Source organism: Zootoca vivipara, chromosome 6 (genome assembly GCF_965207765.1).
Source record: "Zootoca vivipara chromosome 6, rZooViv2.hap1.1, whole genome shotgun sequence".
Lineage (NCBI taxonomy): Eukaryota > Metazoa > Chordata > Lepidosauria > Squamata > Lacertidae > Zootoca > Zootoca vivipara.
The window spans coordinates 46879075-46895793 of record NC_142589.1 but is presented as its reverse complement, the minus strand read 5'-3'; the positions used below and the strand labels follow the sequence as shown (position 1 = coordinate 46895793).

General features: G+C 41.9%; 1 protein-coding gene across 1 annotated transcript in view; it reads left to right on the top strand.

The window, feature by feature from the left end:
• The window catches only part of SLC12A4 (solute carrier family 12 member 4), a 64972-nt gene that overhangs the window by 27587 nt on the left and 20666 nt on the right, over nt 1–16719 (top strand). Inside the window, exons 2-8 of the mRNA XM_035120938.3 lie at nt 3515–3609; nt 8421–8552; nt 10668–10814; nt 11822–11876; nt 13601–13731; nt 14506–14747; nt 15778–15992. Coding sequence (XP_034976829.3) covers nt 3515–3609; nt 8421–8552; nt 10668–10814; nt 11822–11876; nt 13601–13731; nt 14506–14747; nt 15778–15992 — 1017 coding nt within the window. The remainder of the gene's footprint in view (nt 1–3514; nt 3610–8420; nt 8553–10667; nt 10815–11821; nt 11877–13600; nt 13732–14505; nt 14748–15777; nt 15993–16719) is intronic.

Below are 16719 nucleotides of genomic sequence, written 5' to 3'. Positions count from 1 at the left end.
TCGAAAGCACATCAAAGTGCAAGTAGATAAATAGGTACCGTTCCAGCAGGAAGGTAAACGGTGTTTCCGTGTGCGGCTCTGGTTCGTCAGAAACCGGCTTATGCTGGCCACATGACCCAGAAGCTGTATGCTGGCTCCCTCGGCCAATAAAGCGAGATGAGCGCCGCAACCCCAGAGTCGTCCGTGACTGGACCTAATGGTCAGGAGACCCTTTCCACTTTACATGACCCTTTACCTTCCCACCTATTTACCTACTTGTACTTAGTGCTTTGAACTGCTTCTTTAAAGTCAATGGGATGTATGCTGAAGGGTGGCACATTTTGAGAAGTATTAGTACTTATTGAAGTGTTTTCCAGAGCAATCTTACTCAGGGGCCATAGGATTTTGTGGATCTCCCTCTCTGTGGATGGAAGAAGAGGTCTGCCCTCGAAGGTCTCCTCCTGGTCACTGCAGGAAGGTCTGTTGTCAATGCTAGAGCAGAGATGGGAAAAGAGGGTGTTCTGAGAGAGTGTTTGGAGTACATCAGGGTGCAACAAAAACCCCTCAGGCACCAGAATAAGATAAGTACAGTGGTACCTCGCAAGACGAAATTAAGTCATTCCACGAGTTGTTTCGTGTTGCGATAATTTTGTCTTGCGAAGCGCGGTTTCCCATAGGAATGCATTGAAATTTAATTAATGCGTTCCTATGGGCACAAAAGAAGCGCAAAAAAAGGGGGCACCGACTCACCCACCACGGCCGGATGTCTTTAAGCCTCTGGGGAGGGGCAAGCAGGAAATCTTCTCCTGTTCCCGCCAAGGGCCGCCTGGCGAGCCCCGCTGCTTCTCTTGCCGGATCCCGCCAGCCTGCCGGGGAGGAGCCCCGGAGGCTGCCGAGGAGGGCAAGGCCAGAGCCGCAGAGGCCGCCATGAGCGTCACGCCGCTGCAGGAGACAGAAGCGGCAGCCATGGACGTCACCCCCGGCCGCGATGGCGGCTTCCCTTCCCATTGCGAGGCTGCTTTGTCTTGCAAAGCACAGCCATAGACGACTTGCGATTTTTCCCCGTTGCGCGAGGCGTCCGTCTTGTGGGGTACCACTGTGTGCTGTCTCTAGGGCTGGTGTATTCCTATTCCCTCCCATTGGGAACAATGAGGTGGAAAATACTTTTTTAAAATGCCACTGAAAGTGGGAGAATTCCACCCCACTTCTGCCCTACTGGTGTTATCCCAGGGAAGATTTGGGTTGGTTTGGCTGCCACAGCAACTTCATATCACAGCCTCGTAGGATTGTGGATCTCCATCAGTGAGGTTCACCTGGCACCTTCACTGACATCTTTTTCGCACCAGGTAAAAAATTAAGTTTTATCCCTCCAGGCTTTTTATAGATGAGGATGATTTTGCTGCTAACTTGCTGCTAAAGCTTCCTGCAGCTGTTAGAGAAGCGGTTGTTTTGCATATTTTTGGGAACTGTTTGTGCTTTTATATGAATATCTCAATATTTCCATGTATTTATGTTGTTTAAAATTGTTGTAAGTCTCTTGGAAACTTCTGTGCAATATGGAGCTAACAAATGTAATAATAATAATTGTTAAATTAGGTGTAAAGACAAGTAAAAGCAAGGAGAAAGTGGAACGTCAAAGAAAATGTTGACAAAATGTCATTTTGGGTAGATTTTTGTTCTTAACAGAGCCTTTTAAGTTTCCTCTAAAAATAATAAATTAAAAATCTTCTTTGGCATGTGACTTCTGTGAGAAACTTGTCAAGACTGGTGGGCCCCAAATGTCATTAGTTTTGCAACGGTTAGGTTAATTTTTTGAATATTATTTGAATTATTATTATTATTATTTTAAAAAAGTCTGGAAGTGATTTAGCACAACTGTTTTCTTTCTCACTTGTTGCTTTCTGTCCACTTGTTTCCCTTAATTGGGGCGGGGGACAGCCACCTCCTGAAGTAATGTCAAAATATCAGATTAATGTAATTGTGCGTGATTTTTATATAGGTAATTGTGCATGATTTTTATATAGGTAATTGTGCAATCAATACGGGCCGAACTGTGCTCATTCAATGACTTGGTTAGCTTTGTTTCTTGGCTGTTCCATTGTTGGGGGTTTTCATGTCTGCTTTTTCCTTCATCCTGCTACCACTAATCTCTGGCACATAGAAAACTAGCATATTAAGGGTAAAGCTGTGTTAGATGTCCTCGTTTCTATGTGTAGGATGTTTCAGGGGAGGCACAGCAGGGGTGGGGTAACTAGCTTTTCCTCTGCCTGCTCCTCAGTGGCCTCAATTTCTTAAGCCCTATTTACTGTTGGACATAAAGTCTCACACCCAGATGTGTGTTTTTCAAACTGAGCTTCAGGGAAAGCTTATAAAGGCTTTCTCAAATTGAAGATCAGTGATGCCAGGCAAGCTTCCCTGAAAGTGTTTGTCATTACCATTCTTCCCAAAAGGGGATATTTGGGTGAAACTTTAGGCATATGGCACCCTCAAAGATAAAGTAGGGCACAGGTGGGCAACTTTCAGCCCCAAAACTTACTTTGAGACCCACAGTGACTCTTGAATCTGCCCCATTCTTCCTTCCCATAAGTGCTCCTTCTTCATTTTCCTGCTTCTATTTTCCTGGCTTTCTAAAATGGGTGTTTCTTCTTTTTCCATGTACTTTCATAAAAAAACTGGAAGGGGCTATATCCACCCCCACCACCCCCAATTGTACATATTGGGGGAAGAGGAAAGGATTACTTCCATTTGCTTTCCAGGACCACAACTGATATGATATTTTGTATAAATGAAACAAACATAACCTGTGTACAATCGTACCTTGGTTGTCGAACGCCTTGTGACTCGAACATTTTGGCTCCCGAACGCCGCAAACCCGGAAGTGAGTGTTCCAGTTTGTGAACGTTCTTCGGAACCCAAACGTCCGTCGCTGCTTCCGCAGCTTCCAGTTGAGTGCAGGACACTCCTGCAGCCAATCGGGAGCCGTCCCTTGGTTTTCAACGTTTTCGGAAGTCGAACGGACTTCTGGAACGGATTCTGTTTGAGAACCAAGGTGCGACTAACAGTAACCCCATCAAATGCAGTGGGGATTATTTATGAATAGACCTGTAAAAGACTGAATATTCTAATCTGAGGCATCTGGTGGTAGAAATTGAAGGTGAGAAGGCTTTATTTCAGATTGCTTAATCCAGAACACTTTTGTTTCTGCCTTCTCCCCCAGTATGTGGCCCCTGTCAGGGAGTGTAGCCCTCAACAGGAAAATGGTTGCCCATCCCTCTATAGGGTAATGACACCCCCTCTCACCCCTGGCTTGGCTGGCGTTCCGCATGTAGTGAGAGTCTGCACTAGATAGCATCCCATCATGCTCTGCAGTGTGTGTGTGTGTGTGTGTGTGTGTGTGTGTGTGTGCGTGTGCAGGCTGGTGGAAATAGAAAACAAAATGATGAAAGTTAGCCAATTATGTCTCTTCCTTTTCTCAGAATTATGAGGTTGTCTTCTTCCCCAAATGATCTAGAATCATCTTCTTTTCTTTCCACAGGCCATGGCAACCATAAAGAAAGCAGTCCTTTCCTCAACAATTCTGATCCTGGCAAAGGAGGAGATTATTATGACAGAAACTTGGCTTTGTTTGAGGTACAATAATAATAATAATTTTAAATCAGCCTTGACTTTTTGTTCATTCTTCAGCTTCTTAGGGGTACCTAAACCATGTTCCCACTTGAACAGTTACTCACAAGTGTGCAAAGCAGATTCTGGCTCCACCTGCAGTACATATTAAAAGCAAACAGCCATGGCTACCCCCAAAGAATCCTGGGAGCTGCAGTTTGTTGTGGGTGCTGAGAGTTTTTAGGAGACCCCCTATTACCCTCAGACAGCTACAATTGGATTGACTGTTAAACCACTTTGGAAATTGTAGCTCTGAGGGGGAATAGAGGTCTCCAAACAACACCCAGCACTTGCAACAAACTTCAGTTTTGACAGTAGGAATAAACAACTACAGTTTCCAGGTTTCCTGACAGCTCCCCTCTGTACACCAGTTGCTAGAATTCCAAATAGGAAGAGCGCTGATGCACTGAGGCCCTGCTTGTCAGCTTCCCTTGCACATCTGGTTGGCCACAGTGAGAACAGGATTCTGGATTAGGTGGGCCTTTGACCTGATTTAGCAGGGCTCATTTTATGCCCAGGTGTTGCTGGATGCCAGCTGCTATAAGACCCAGCCAAGGAAGGGACAGCTTTCAGGGGAGAGGTGGCAGGTGGATGGATTATGCCTACAGCACTTGTCTCCACATTATCTAGGTTGCCTTGAGTCCCCAATGCGCCTTTGGTTTCTCTGAATGCCTCTCCCCTATTCTGTAGGCCCATCACTGACTGCCCTGGCCCACTGTGTCAGTTTTAGGTGTGGTGGTTCCTCATCTCGAGCGATACCAGAAAACCATGTCCCGTCCATGTCCAAAGTTTTATTTCTCAAGACTAACCATTTCCTATCATGCTCTTGGAGAAATTTGTAGGCAATCAAGTAGCGAAACCAGCCTTTGCTAGATGTTTAGAATTACCAACTCCATCAGCTTCAGCCAACATGGCTTTGCTGGCTGGGGCTGATGGGAGCTGTAGTCCAAAATAATTGCAGGCACTAGGTTGATACAGGCTGAGCGCATTTTAAAATTCATGCAAAAGAGCAGATAAACGAGTGCAAAGTTGACCTTTTCTGATCTGCATTTTCACAGCTTGAGTAAACTAGAGCCTTGCAAAGAAATCCGGCAGTTACTAGTCCCCAGAAATTTTTATTAGGCATTTCCAATTCCCCCCAGCCAAGTTGCTGTTGACAGGTCTGGAATGCCTCCTTTTAAAATGCAGCCTCAAAAAGAAGACAAGTCCTAACCCCGTAATGTCTTATTGGCATTAGCCTTTTCAACCCAGAACCTTCAGTATTGCATCACAGAGGAGAATCCTCTGCCTGTGTTAGGTTTGAATAAGAGAATGCAGTGACCTTTCTGCCTTGGGATGTGTGGTCATGTCTCAAAATGAGTCCTGGGGAAATGGCTCTTCACAGGTTTGTGCCTTAGCCCTTGATATCCCTTTAGTGGGGCAATTATTGGTGCGAGAGAGAGCACAATAGAAAGTTTCAGTTGACTTCTTTTTCTCTGAGGCTGTTAATGCAGGCAAGGGTTCATGTTTCAGTGGTAGATGGCATGCTTTGTTTGCCCATGTTACCAAGTTTAATCCTCAGCACCTCTAGCATTAAAAAAGGCAGACTTGAATTCTGGCAAAGCTGTTGCCAGTCAGAGCAGACAGAACTGGGCTATATGGACAACATGGCCTCCTATGGAACTGGTTCCTTTGTGTTCATTTGGTACAAGGAATAAAAGAACTAATTTAATTAAAAGCTCTTTGGCAAAACGCTCTAACATAACTGAAACACCCCAGCAAAAAGATTTTATTTAAAGCTCCTTTAGTATTTTTTTATAATTATAATTATAAACATTTTTGTTATAATTATAAAAAATGAGTTTTACCTGTCATTTGTAGACATCTGCCGTCCTTCAATGTTGGAAGTATTTTCAAGTGAATTGGGAAAATGTTAAACTATTAATCACATAAGTGTGTGTTTGTTTCCTTGATTGAATTAAAAAAAATGCATTGTGGCATAACAGGTGTAGCCTTAGGCAGGGATACCTCTTCTATATAAGAAAAAACAGCAAATGTATTTTTTAAAGTGGGGCTTTCAATCTGCAGTTCTGGTCTTATTAAAGATGATGGGGGGGGGCTATCCAATTTAACTGACTAACCCCCCCCCCCGATTTTAACTTTTTTTTTTTAGGCTGCAACTCTATGGACACTTGTGTGGGTGTGAGTCTCACTAAGACTTACTTCTGAGGTGGCATATGCAGTATTGCACTGTAAACTGATTAATATGTTAAACATTGCTGTCCTAATTGAAACAGTTCCATTAGCTGGAGTTGGGGGCATTTACGGAAAGAGACGAAGCATATGGATGCAGGGCAGAAATGTTGCCAGATGGCTGTTCTACCTTCTGGCTACTGACTTTACTACAAAAGTTGAGAGCAGTTTTCTGCCTGTCTCTATAGAACCGTGCCTCAGTCTCCTGCCAGGACTTTTTTTTAAAAAAATTTTTTTAAAAAAATAGATGCTAGCAAGCAGCGGCTTCATTAGGTTTCAAATGAGTTGCTCCATTTTGTACAAAGCATTTCCATGGAGATGGCCCTTCAGGTCTCCTGAGGTTGCCTCAGCAGGCCTCTCCTCAGTTCATTAGCTCCTTCAGAAGCTTCCCATTTGCTGTGAGGAATGTTCTACTTGGCTCCAGCAGTCGGCCCTTTTGTTTTTGTTTTGGGTGTGTTGCATTGTATTTTTTAAAAAAACACATCTTTGTGGTAACTGTTGGGAAAGGTTGGCCAACTTGCTTGCTTTTTCAACAAATGTCAGTTTGCCTCTTGAAAGCAAACTCTCCAGCAAACTTCTTTTGCTAAGCTATGCCTTTGGTGTTCATCTATGAGATCCCCCTCAGCCAACATCCGGACCCTCTGCAAATCCCATTTGTGGCGTCAAAAGACTGACAGGCAAGATACCAATACTGCATTGATGTGCATGAGAGAATTAAGTTGTAAAAGTAGGCCCATATTTTTATTTATTTAAAAGCATTTGTAAACCACTTAAAAATCTCTAAGTGGTGTATGACATAAAAAAACCCAATATCATTAGAATAAAAATACAGCCTAAAACCAATAAAACAGTAGTATAAAAGCATATAAAAGTATAAAAAACAGGAATTCAAACAAATAATATTTTCAGGTAAGGAGTGATCTAAATAAAGGAGCAGGAAATCATTGCACGACAGCCAGAGCATAAACTTCATGTAACCAAATAGGTTATCAGTTGTTTAATTGTAATGAAACAACTAAAAGGTTTGAGGCCCCTTTTAGACTAACATGTTTTATTATGACATAAAAACAGTTTCTTTTATTTTTTCCTGCAATAGATTAACACAGGCATGCCTCTGGAAATTGTTCATTGCATTTATTCTTAACAACATGACATGTTTTATTTCATCAAACTTAAACTGGAGGCCCAGTGCTTATCAGCTTTCTGTGTCTTTTGGAAGATGGTAAGGCTTTCCTTATAGCTGCAGAAGTGGTTTTTTAATTAAAAAAGACTAGCCAAGTCATTTATTTTTATTTGTAATGTCAGCAGAAAGCTCAGGAAGCAGGGCTTGGAAGGTTGATGAGGGACCAGGCCTTCTTTGTCCCAAGGGCCTCTTACAGTGACTGGTGTATGATATAAAAAAATATGGCAGACCACATCAGGGAGTTTACCTGCAGGCTGAACTGGTGAAGGGGAAACAAAGCCAGAAATGGGAAGATCTTTATTCAAATCTTTGCTTGGCTTAAAATTTGATAAGTTACACTGCCATTCTCCACACAGACATTATTTTATTGGTTTTTCTTTGTTTGATCATTTTATCAGCTGTAAGTATCTGCCAGATGTAGTATTAAAAGCAGCTTACAATAATAAATCATCAGAAATATTAAGGGTCAATAACCCTAAAAGAGCATAAACGACTCAGAAGAACTTTGAATTGCCACTGAATTCCAGAGGAGAGCTGTGTTGGTCTGCTGCAGAAAGTTTTATGACACCTTCTTAAAAACCTAACACATTTATTGTGACCTGTGCCACAATTATACTTTGTGTAATTCTGTATGGAAAAATGCAAGAACAGTCAGTCAGCGCAAGTCAGAACCACCTGTAAGGAATGCTTTCTGTGTGAGAGAGGTCTTTAGCTGGTAGAGAGGGGTGGCTTGCTGGTTTAAATTCATTCGTTCGTTCGTTCATTATTTAATAAAATTTATATGCTACTTGATTGTGTAAACAACAACAACCTCAAAGCGGTTTACAAAAGACAAAACAGTAAAATCAAGGGAAAAAATACAACCCTGCTTAAAACATACAAAAATAAAAATACTAGAACAGATTAAATTACCTCAACTTTCTAAGCATCTGAGTAGGCTTGTCTAAACAGGAATGTTTTTAGCAGGCATCAAAAAGCGTACAAGGAAGCTTCCTGCTTGATCTCAATAGGCAGGGAGTTCGAAAGTGTAGGCACTGCCATGCTAAATGACTGAGGAACGCTACACAAATGTAGAGTGGGTATTATGTGGTACCTGCAGTCATGCCAGTTCTGCCAACCGAGGTGGTTGGCAGGAAACGTGCAGAATAAGAGACTTAATCTGCAGACTGGAGATGTGGGAGGTGGCATGTTGGGGAGAGGTGCCCTCCATTATATGGAAACAATCCCATTGGTCTACTTCAAAGGCTGTTGTAACAATTTCTGAGATCATATAAATGTAGTGCCATGAGCATGGAAAGTACTACGTAAATGCTAAGTATTTACTGTCATTACTAAATCTCACCCTCTTGTGTTTCCTTTGCAGGAGGAATTGGATATCCGGCCAAAAGTCTCTTCCCTGCTTGGCAAGCTGGTCAGCTACACAAATCTCACTCAAGGAGCAAAGGAACATGAGGAAGCGGAAAGCACGGAAGGGTCAAGAAAGAAAATATCAAAAGTATGTAAGGTTTTCCCCTCAATTAAAACAACTACAACTACTAGTAGTACTGTATCTTCCTCCTCCTCTTCATTTATTCAATTTATACCCCACCCTTCCTCCCAAAGGAGCCCAACATCAATATCATTTTTAAAAAAAATTCTAGACACAGTTGAAAACATTCTAAAACAGTTTAAAACCATCATATTTCTCAGCCGGTAATTTCAGGGTGGCCAGGTTCCGGCATAAAATGCCTGAGTAAACAGGAATATTTTAAAATTCCTCGTGAAATTCAGTGAGGGTGACAGATGAATTGCTACTGAGAAGGCCCTGTCACACAGCAATGCCAGTTGCAGGGTCTGAGATGATTGACATTGGGGAAGGTGCTCTTTTAGGTACCTGGGTCACTAGCCATTTCCGGCTTAGTACTAATACATTTCAATTGGGCACCATTCTTTGTTTTTGCTGTTTGTAGCATGATGTAGTAGCATTTTGTCTGGGCTTAAGCTTAACCTCTATATCCATCATGGAATAACGATTCCCTTCTATGTTCAAGCCACAAAAGCTCAATATGTTTTAATTTCAAAGCAGAGGGCATTGATTCTGTTGTGATTCAGAACTATAGCAGCTATTTCTGTTATACAGAGAAATCAATGGAGGTTTTAGTCAATTCTGTCCCCTGGAGTTTGTTTGAGAGGCTATTAATTATGAATAATTCTCCACATTTGTGAACAAGAGGCTTCCCTGACCCTAAGGGTCAGCAAGCAGAGTCTCCTTCCTATGCCTGTCCCTTCCGCCTGACAAGGCAAATAACAACCCCCCCCCCTCCCCAAGGACCTTGTTTCCCATTCTAGAGGCAAAAGAGATGTGGAGAAAGTGGTAGTTTGAGTGGTTTGGGATTGCTTGCCCTTCGGAAGTGGTTGTTGCCTTTCTACAAGCCTATGCAAAGGGGCTAACAACATTAATTAAAACACTAAAAATACAGACTTCATTCTCAAATAAAAACAGCTATAATCCCAACAGCACCTTAACACTTTCCTGCTCTTCTCTCTCTGGATGCTCAAGCTCTTAAAATGATTTCACCTTGGTGCTGAGATGGAGGGAAGGTGGCTGCCCAGTAACATTTCTAGGAGGTAAACATTTCTCAGAAGAGAATGCCGAAGCCTGGGGGCACCACCACTGACAAGGCCCTGTTTTAGGGTTGCCACATATCTAGCCTCTAAAGGTAGCAAGACTCTCATTGAAGTCCTTGGCCAGCAGGCAGATTTGGAAGGGAAAGGCCGTCTTTTGAAGACTAGAAGCTGTGCTGCAATTTGGACCCTGGACACAAGTTGCAATTTGGACCCTAGACACAAGACATAGCAGGATCCTTTTGGCCAAAAACCAGAATGAAGAACTTTGATTATTATACTTTTGTTCAGTAATCAAATTCAAGTAAATTCAGGTGGTTTCATATACAGTAGACTCACAACTTACACGGAGAGGGCAAGTACCTGAGCCACCCCCTGCACTTTCCTACAGGAGAGAAGCTATTTGCAATTGTTCAGAACAGAACAGAGGGAGATTGTCCAATTCCGGCACCCAGTGAAATGCGAGGATCTTTGAGGTGGCACGTTTTATGTAGGAAAGGCACATTTAATGTCAGAAAGGCTGAGCCAGTAGCAATCATAGAATCAGAGAGTTGGAAGGGACCACAAGGGCCATCCGGTCCAACCCTCTGCCAAGCAGGAAACACCATCAGAGCATTCCTGACATATGGCCGTCAAGCCTCCACTTAAGGACCTCCAAAGAAGGAGACTCCACCGCACTCCTTGGCAGCAAATTCCACTGTTGAACAGCTCTTACTGTCAGAAAGTTCTTCCTAATGTTTAGGTAGAATCTTCTTTCTTGTAGTTTGAATCCATTGCTCCGTGTCCGCTTCTCTGGAGCAGCAGAAAACAAATCCTTGTAGGTTTTTTTTTATGGATGCTTATTAAGACCTTTTTTAGGCACCATGGGAGGTAATTCCTGACACACTAATGCTCACAGATGCCAAATTGACATGCCTGGATCAATGCCAATAACCAGTACATGCAATACTACTGAATTCCTCATTGTGGAATGAGGCTTGACTTACATACCTCGTGTCTTTTTCAGTCACCCAGCATGGGCACCTTGATGGGCGTTTACCTGCCGTGTATGCAGAATATATTTGGGGTCATTCTATTCCTGAGATTGACATGGATGGTGGGAACGGCTGGTGTTCTGCAGTCCTTCCTGATTGTCTTAATCTGCTGCTGCTGTGTGAGTAACATGACTCTGTTGAAAAGCTCTTCTCTTCAAGATGCCTTTCTGCCTGCCTCCTCCTGCATAATAAGACTCCTTGCCCAACCATGTAATATCTGTATTATTTCCTAAAAGACAGAAAACAGTGGGTGTTTAGTTGTATAATGTCTGCCCACTTACCTTGCTTGGGTGCCTCGGTGCCTCAACCAACTTGGCCATTTATTTTGCTTGTGTGTGTCTCTGTTGTGCAACCCCCTTCCTTTTTGTCTTTCCCACTGTCTAATAAATTTCCAGCTCTGTGGAAGAAAGAGACTTGTCTTGCAGGGCACTATAGTTCATTGAGAGCACTATAAATCTAATAATTTGGCTACAGAACACAGAAAGGAGAACGATAATGACAAAAGTCTAGCACACTCTTGTCCACTACAAAAGCCTTGGAAAAAATTAATAAAAACTCTGTAAAAGTTTGTGCATTATCTCCACTTTGTAATAGTGGCCAGGGAGCTGAAAGGCAACAAACCAAACCAGTGTGGAGTAGGGGTTAGAGTGCTGGACTAGGATTTGGGAGACCACAGTTCAAATCCTCACACAGCCATGAAGGTGATCTTGGGCCAGTCACTATCTCCCGGTCTAACCTACCTCACAAGTTTGTTGTGAGAATAAAATTAGGAGATGGAGAGAAAGATGTTTGCTACCTTGAGCTTTTTGGAGAAAAGGTGGGATATAAATGTAATAATAAATAAAGTAAATGAGTCCTCTTCACACATTATTCACACAAAGAGAGAAAGTGAGTAGAGAGGGGCTTTGGAAATTCACCAAAACATGTGTGTTTTTCCAGACTTGGTGGTTTCTACCTTCATAGTACAGCCTGTGCTCTCAACCAGTTTGGTTAGTGATCAAGGATGATGGGAGTTGTAGTTCAAAATATCTGAAGAGCAACAGGTAGAGGAAGGGTTGCATAGTGGAACAGCTTTAGTCTTCCTTGCAAAGGTTACTTGTAAACATCCATTTTTTCGTATTCACAGACTATGCTGACGGCCATATCGATGAGTGCTATTGCAACAAATGGTGTTGTTCCAGGTACTGTGTAATTTAACCATTGTAGATGCTGTTTTAAACCACTTGGAATCCGTGTACCAAGTAGATGAGTAGAGGAAGCATGTATCATTTCAAGCTCAATAGATTGGCTTCTCTTGTACATTGATTCTGAATGTAATCTATAAGATTTAGCCTCTGTTCATTGCACTAGTTTGCGTGGAATTCCCACTTAAGCCAAAATGAATGAGTATGCCTACCACTCTCTGTCATGACATTCAGCAAGATGGAAAATAGGCTATGGGGATATCTTTTGCCTGGTTACATTGTGAGCGAAAGGAAATGCAAGCTGTTAGGTTTTGCATGCTTTGGATGGCTGAATTTTCTCTTTTTTTCCCCTTTCCCTTTTAACCAAATGAACCTGGTGCTAATAGATTCAGTATACACTTTGCTGTACTGGGAATGCTGTTCTGCACTGGGGACATTTCTTCTTCTTTGGTGATCACTCGTAGCCGAGTAAGATTGTCTTCCATAAACATGGTTTTAACAATGAGTCTGTAAGTGACTGTGGAGGCCAATTCTGGTTCCTCACATCCTTCCACAGTGGGGACATTGGGTTTCCGGGCGGGAGTTGATCACGTTGTGGATTTGCCAAGCATGCCTTCCTCTTGGCACGTTTTTCCCTTGTGTCCTGAGTTTGAGTGTCTTCAAAGCCCATGACACCTTTGGTAAAGGCTGTTCTCCAACTGGAGCGCTCGAAGGCCAGTGTTTCCCAGTTGTCAGTGTTTATACTACTGTACATTTTTTTAGATTTGCCTTGAGACAGTCTTTAAACCTCTTTTGTTGACCACCAGCATTACGCTTTCCATTTTTAAGTTCAGAATAGAGTACAGTCATACCTCGGTTTAAGTACGCTTCGGTTTGAGTATTTTCAGTTTAAGTACTCCGTGGACCTGTCTGGAACGGATTAATCCACTTTCCATTACTTTCAATGGGAAAGTTCGCTTCAGGTTAAGTACGCTTCAGGTTAAGTATGGACTTCCAGAAACAATTACACTCATACTTCGGGTTAAGTACGCTTCAGGTTGAGTACTCCGTGGACCCATCTGGAATGGATTAATCCACTTTCCATTACTTTCAGTGGGAAAGTTCGCTTCAGGTTAAGTACAGACTTCTGGAACCAATTGTGTACTTAAACCGAGGTACCACTGTAGTTGCTTTGGAAGACGATCATGTGCATGTATGCATGTGTGCACACAATCCCAGTGGTGACCAGTTGCTTCTAGAATCCCATGGGCCTGTTTCATTTTTATGGAAAAGACCATTTCCCTTGTGGTTATGAAAGCAATATTTCAAATGAGAAGGCACTGTAGTTTGAGAACTTTTTAAAAAGAACCACTATGAGTTTGCATACTAACCTACTGCGTATTTTCTTTTCACTTCTTACACCAACTGGGGGTCCAAGTTTGAGAAACACTTGCTTATACTATAATACAATTGTTAGTATTAAAGTGCCAAATTTTCTGTTTGGGAAACGGAAGAGCAAAACTTATTTGAGCCAAGTTCTGAAACATTCTGTATTCATTGAGTTTATTTAACAGCAGAGCTATTGCTAGTTACGAAAATGATGCCTGTTTTCAGTAAGCATAGAAAAAAATGTACCTATTTTACGTAAAGCAACTTCTGATTCTTCTTTTTGGACATCTAGCTTACCTTTGCTTTTTGTGTAATCCTACAGAAAACATTTCTCTCTCTTTAACTTTATATAGCTGGCGGTTCATACTTCATGATCTCAAGATCATTGGGCCCTGAATTTGGTGGCGCAGTGGGACTGTGCTTTTACTTGGGGACAACATTCGCAGGCGCTATGTACATCCTTGGTGCCATTGAAATTTTGCTAGTAAGTAGTGACAAATACATTTCAGTGAAAGATGAAACATGTTAGAATTACAGGCAAATCTCATCTTACACAAGGGTTCAGTTCCAGGGGTTCACATGTAAACACAGAAATGTGTGAAGTCAGGACCCTCCAGGAACCCCCCCCCCTGGTGCAGGATTTTTTACCCGGCTTTGGGAAGGCATCACAAGGGCTCTAGCAGAGTCACAGAGCCCTTCTGCCTCCTTAACAAAGCACAACGCCTCGCTTACCTCACTCACAGTTCCAGAGAGCCTTAAAATAATACCTTAAGGGTATTTCATCTACTTATTTATTAAATGTATATCCTGCTTTTTGAGAAATTATATTCATAATACAGATTTCACTTCATCTAAAATTGTTTTGCAAATGTTACGATATAAAAAATAAGGGATGAAAACAGAAGCAAAAACAATTCCATAAATTAAAGTAGCAAAGCAACATTAAAATCCATGGACCCCCCAAAGCACAAAAATCTGCAAGATAGATTACTCTCTGAAAGTCACAGAGCAGAGTTAAGCCTTCAGAACTTCCTTAAACTTCAGAAGGCACCACTGCAAAGACTTATTACATGTTGGAACCTTGCGAGATTGATTAAAAATTGTTTGGTTCATGGCTGTTTATGATCATTGGCTATGCAAAACATAAATTTGGTTTAGTTTGGATATATATGTGTTTTGCCAGGGATGTCCTGTTGAACCTAAGGACATCATAAATTGCTTTCTTTTTGTTTTAGACACTGTGTTCTAACTGTTTCAGACATACATTGCTCCTCAAGCGGCCATTTTCCATCCAACTGGGGCCCACGACACTTCCAACGCCACGCTGAATAACATGCGAGTGTATGGGACCTTGTTTCTCACGTTCATGGCTGTAGTGGTTTTTGTAGGCGTGAAATATGTCAACAAATTTGCATCTCTGTTTTTGGCTTGTGTCATAATATCCATCTTGTCCATCTATGCTGGAGCAATCAAATCCATCTTTGAGCCACCCATTTTTCCGTAAGTAAATGCCGGCAATTGAAACAGAGCTGTTTGAAAGCTTCTTATAATAGTGCTATCAAGGAAAAGAAAAAAAATCCTAGGTGTTGGGTTGGGAAATGGGACTCCCCCCCCTTAAGCCATACAGCTTGGAAAGGAGGGGAACCAGCGGCATCAATTTATTTTTATCAAATGAAATACTGCCCCTTTCCAATCCAGTCCACACACTTGGAAAATAAGGATGCAAATACAAATGTTGGCCTTTGATTAATGGGATAAGCTGAAGGGGGCACTTTAAGGGAGGGAGAAATGCATGTATAGGGAAGGAACATAGGGAAGAGCAAGAGATAATGAGCATTTAAGAGAAAAGAAGACCTTCAGTGCCTTTTTAGAGCAAAGGGAAAGTGCAGAAAAGGGTCCCTCAAATGTTTAGGTTGCATTTTTCCTCTGCATGGAAAGACTAAAATGCTTGAGGGTAGTTTTTTGTAGTATATAGAAGAAGAAAAAGATGAAAAGGAAAATAAATGGTAGTGTTTTGTAAAATTAATGTGCATTCCTAATACTTGAACTGATCAGCACAAGATTAATCAGTCAATCACCTACCTACTTCATATAACATGTACTGAATTTATGGAATTTGGTGTCATGAAGTATGCTGATGACCACTAGCTTAGATGAGTTTAGAGAGGATTAAGCAGAGTCATGGAGAATAAGGCTACGAATCATAATAGCTTTGTCAAAACTTAAGGATCAGATGTCACCAAATACTAGTTGCAGGGGAGCAACAGCCAGAAAGGGATGGCTCCTTCATGGCCTCCTCTTGGGCTTCCTGGGAGCATCTGATTGGGGACTGGGAAGCAGGATGCTTGAGGAGGTGGTGGTCTTTTGGTCTGATCCAGCAGAGCTCTTGTTGTATTCCTACATTTTAAAAGTGATCTATTTTCTGCTGCTTTTTTATGGACTTCAGGGGAGAGCTTTTTCTTTTGTGGATTTGCAAGAAACCTATAAAGCTTATATATAACAAATTTGCAAACCTTTTGTGTCTTCCCAGAGTTTGCATGTTAGGCAACAGGACTCTTTCAAGGGACCAGTTTGATATATGTGCCAAAACTACAGTCGCTGGCAACGTCACTGTGCCCTCCCAGTTGACGGAACTCTTCTGCCCAGGCTTCAATATAACCTCTGGATTCTGTGATGAGTATTTCCAGTTCAACAACGTTACTGAGATTGTAGGGATTCCTGGAGCTGCTAGTGGCATTTTGCAAGGTAGAGGCAAAGATATTACCTTGTGATTCTCCACTATTATTGGGACATGCCCAGTTCCAGTGCCAGGATATTATGCACCCTTGGCAAGGCTAACTACTTGCACTGTGCCCCCCCCTCCAATGCTAACCTCAATTTTCCAAAACAGATGGTTTGTAGAAAAAATGGAAAGCCCAAAACCTGATTGCTAAATTTATTTTAAATTTGCAATAATAAGTCATGCAACAATATTTGACAATCTTTCTCAAATAGGAAAGAAAATCTTTTAGCACATAAATCGTTTTGAATAATCTTGCGAATTGTAATGTTAAAATGTAAGTCTCTTCAAAGTTTCCATTCCAGGCAGGCACATCAAAATCTTTTCCTTTGCAAAATTTGTCACCAATTCCTCCAGGTCAAGTGCTAATGCTTGGGCTTGTTCAGTTTATATACTGTAGTTGCCAAGCCAACTAGCCTCTTTTGCAACATTGTTGAGCCTATGCGAGTTTTTAATAAGTTTGAACTTTGAGAAACTGCATTCAAAATACAAAAGTGAAATGATATCAGAAACGTATAAGATATAACAAAAAGGAATTAGTATAAAACTGTGCCATTGAGAGGTCAGTCATGCGCCCCTCTGAGGTCTGTGCTGCACTGGCACTGGTTATGGCCAAAGGCCTTGGTGAAGCACATGTTTTGCATTCAGGAAGTCCCAGTGTCAATCCCTAGCATTTCTAGGAAAGGAAATATC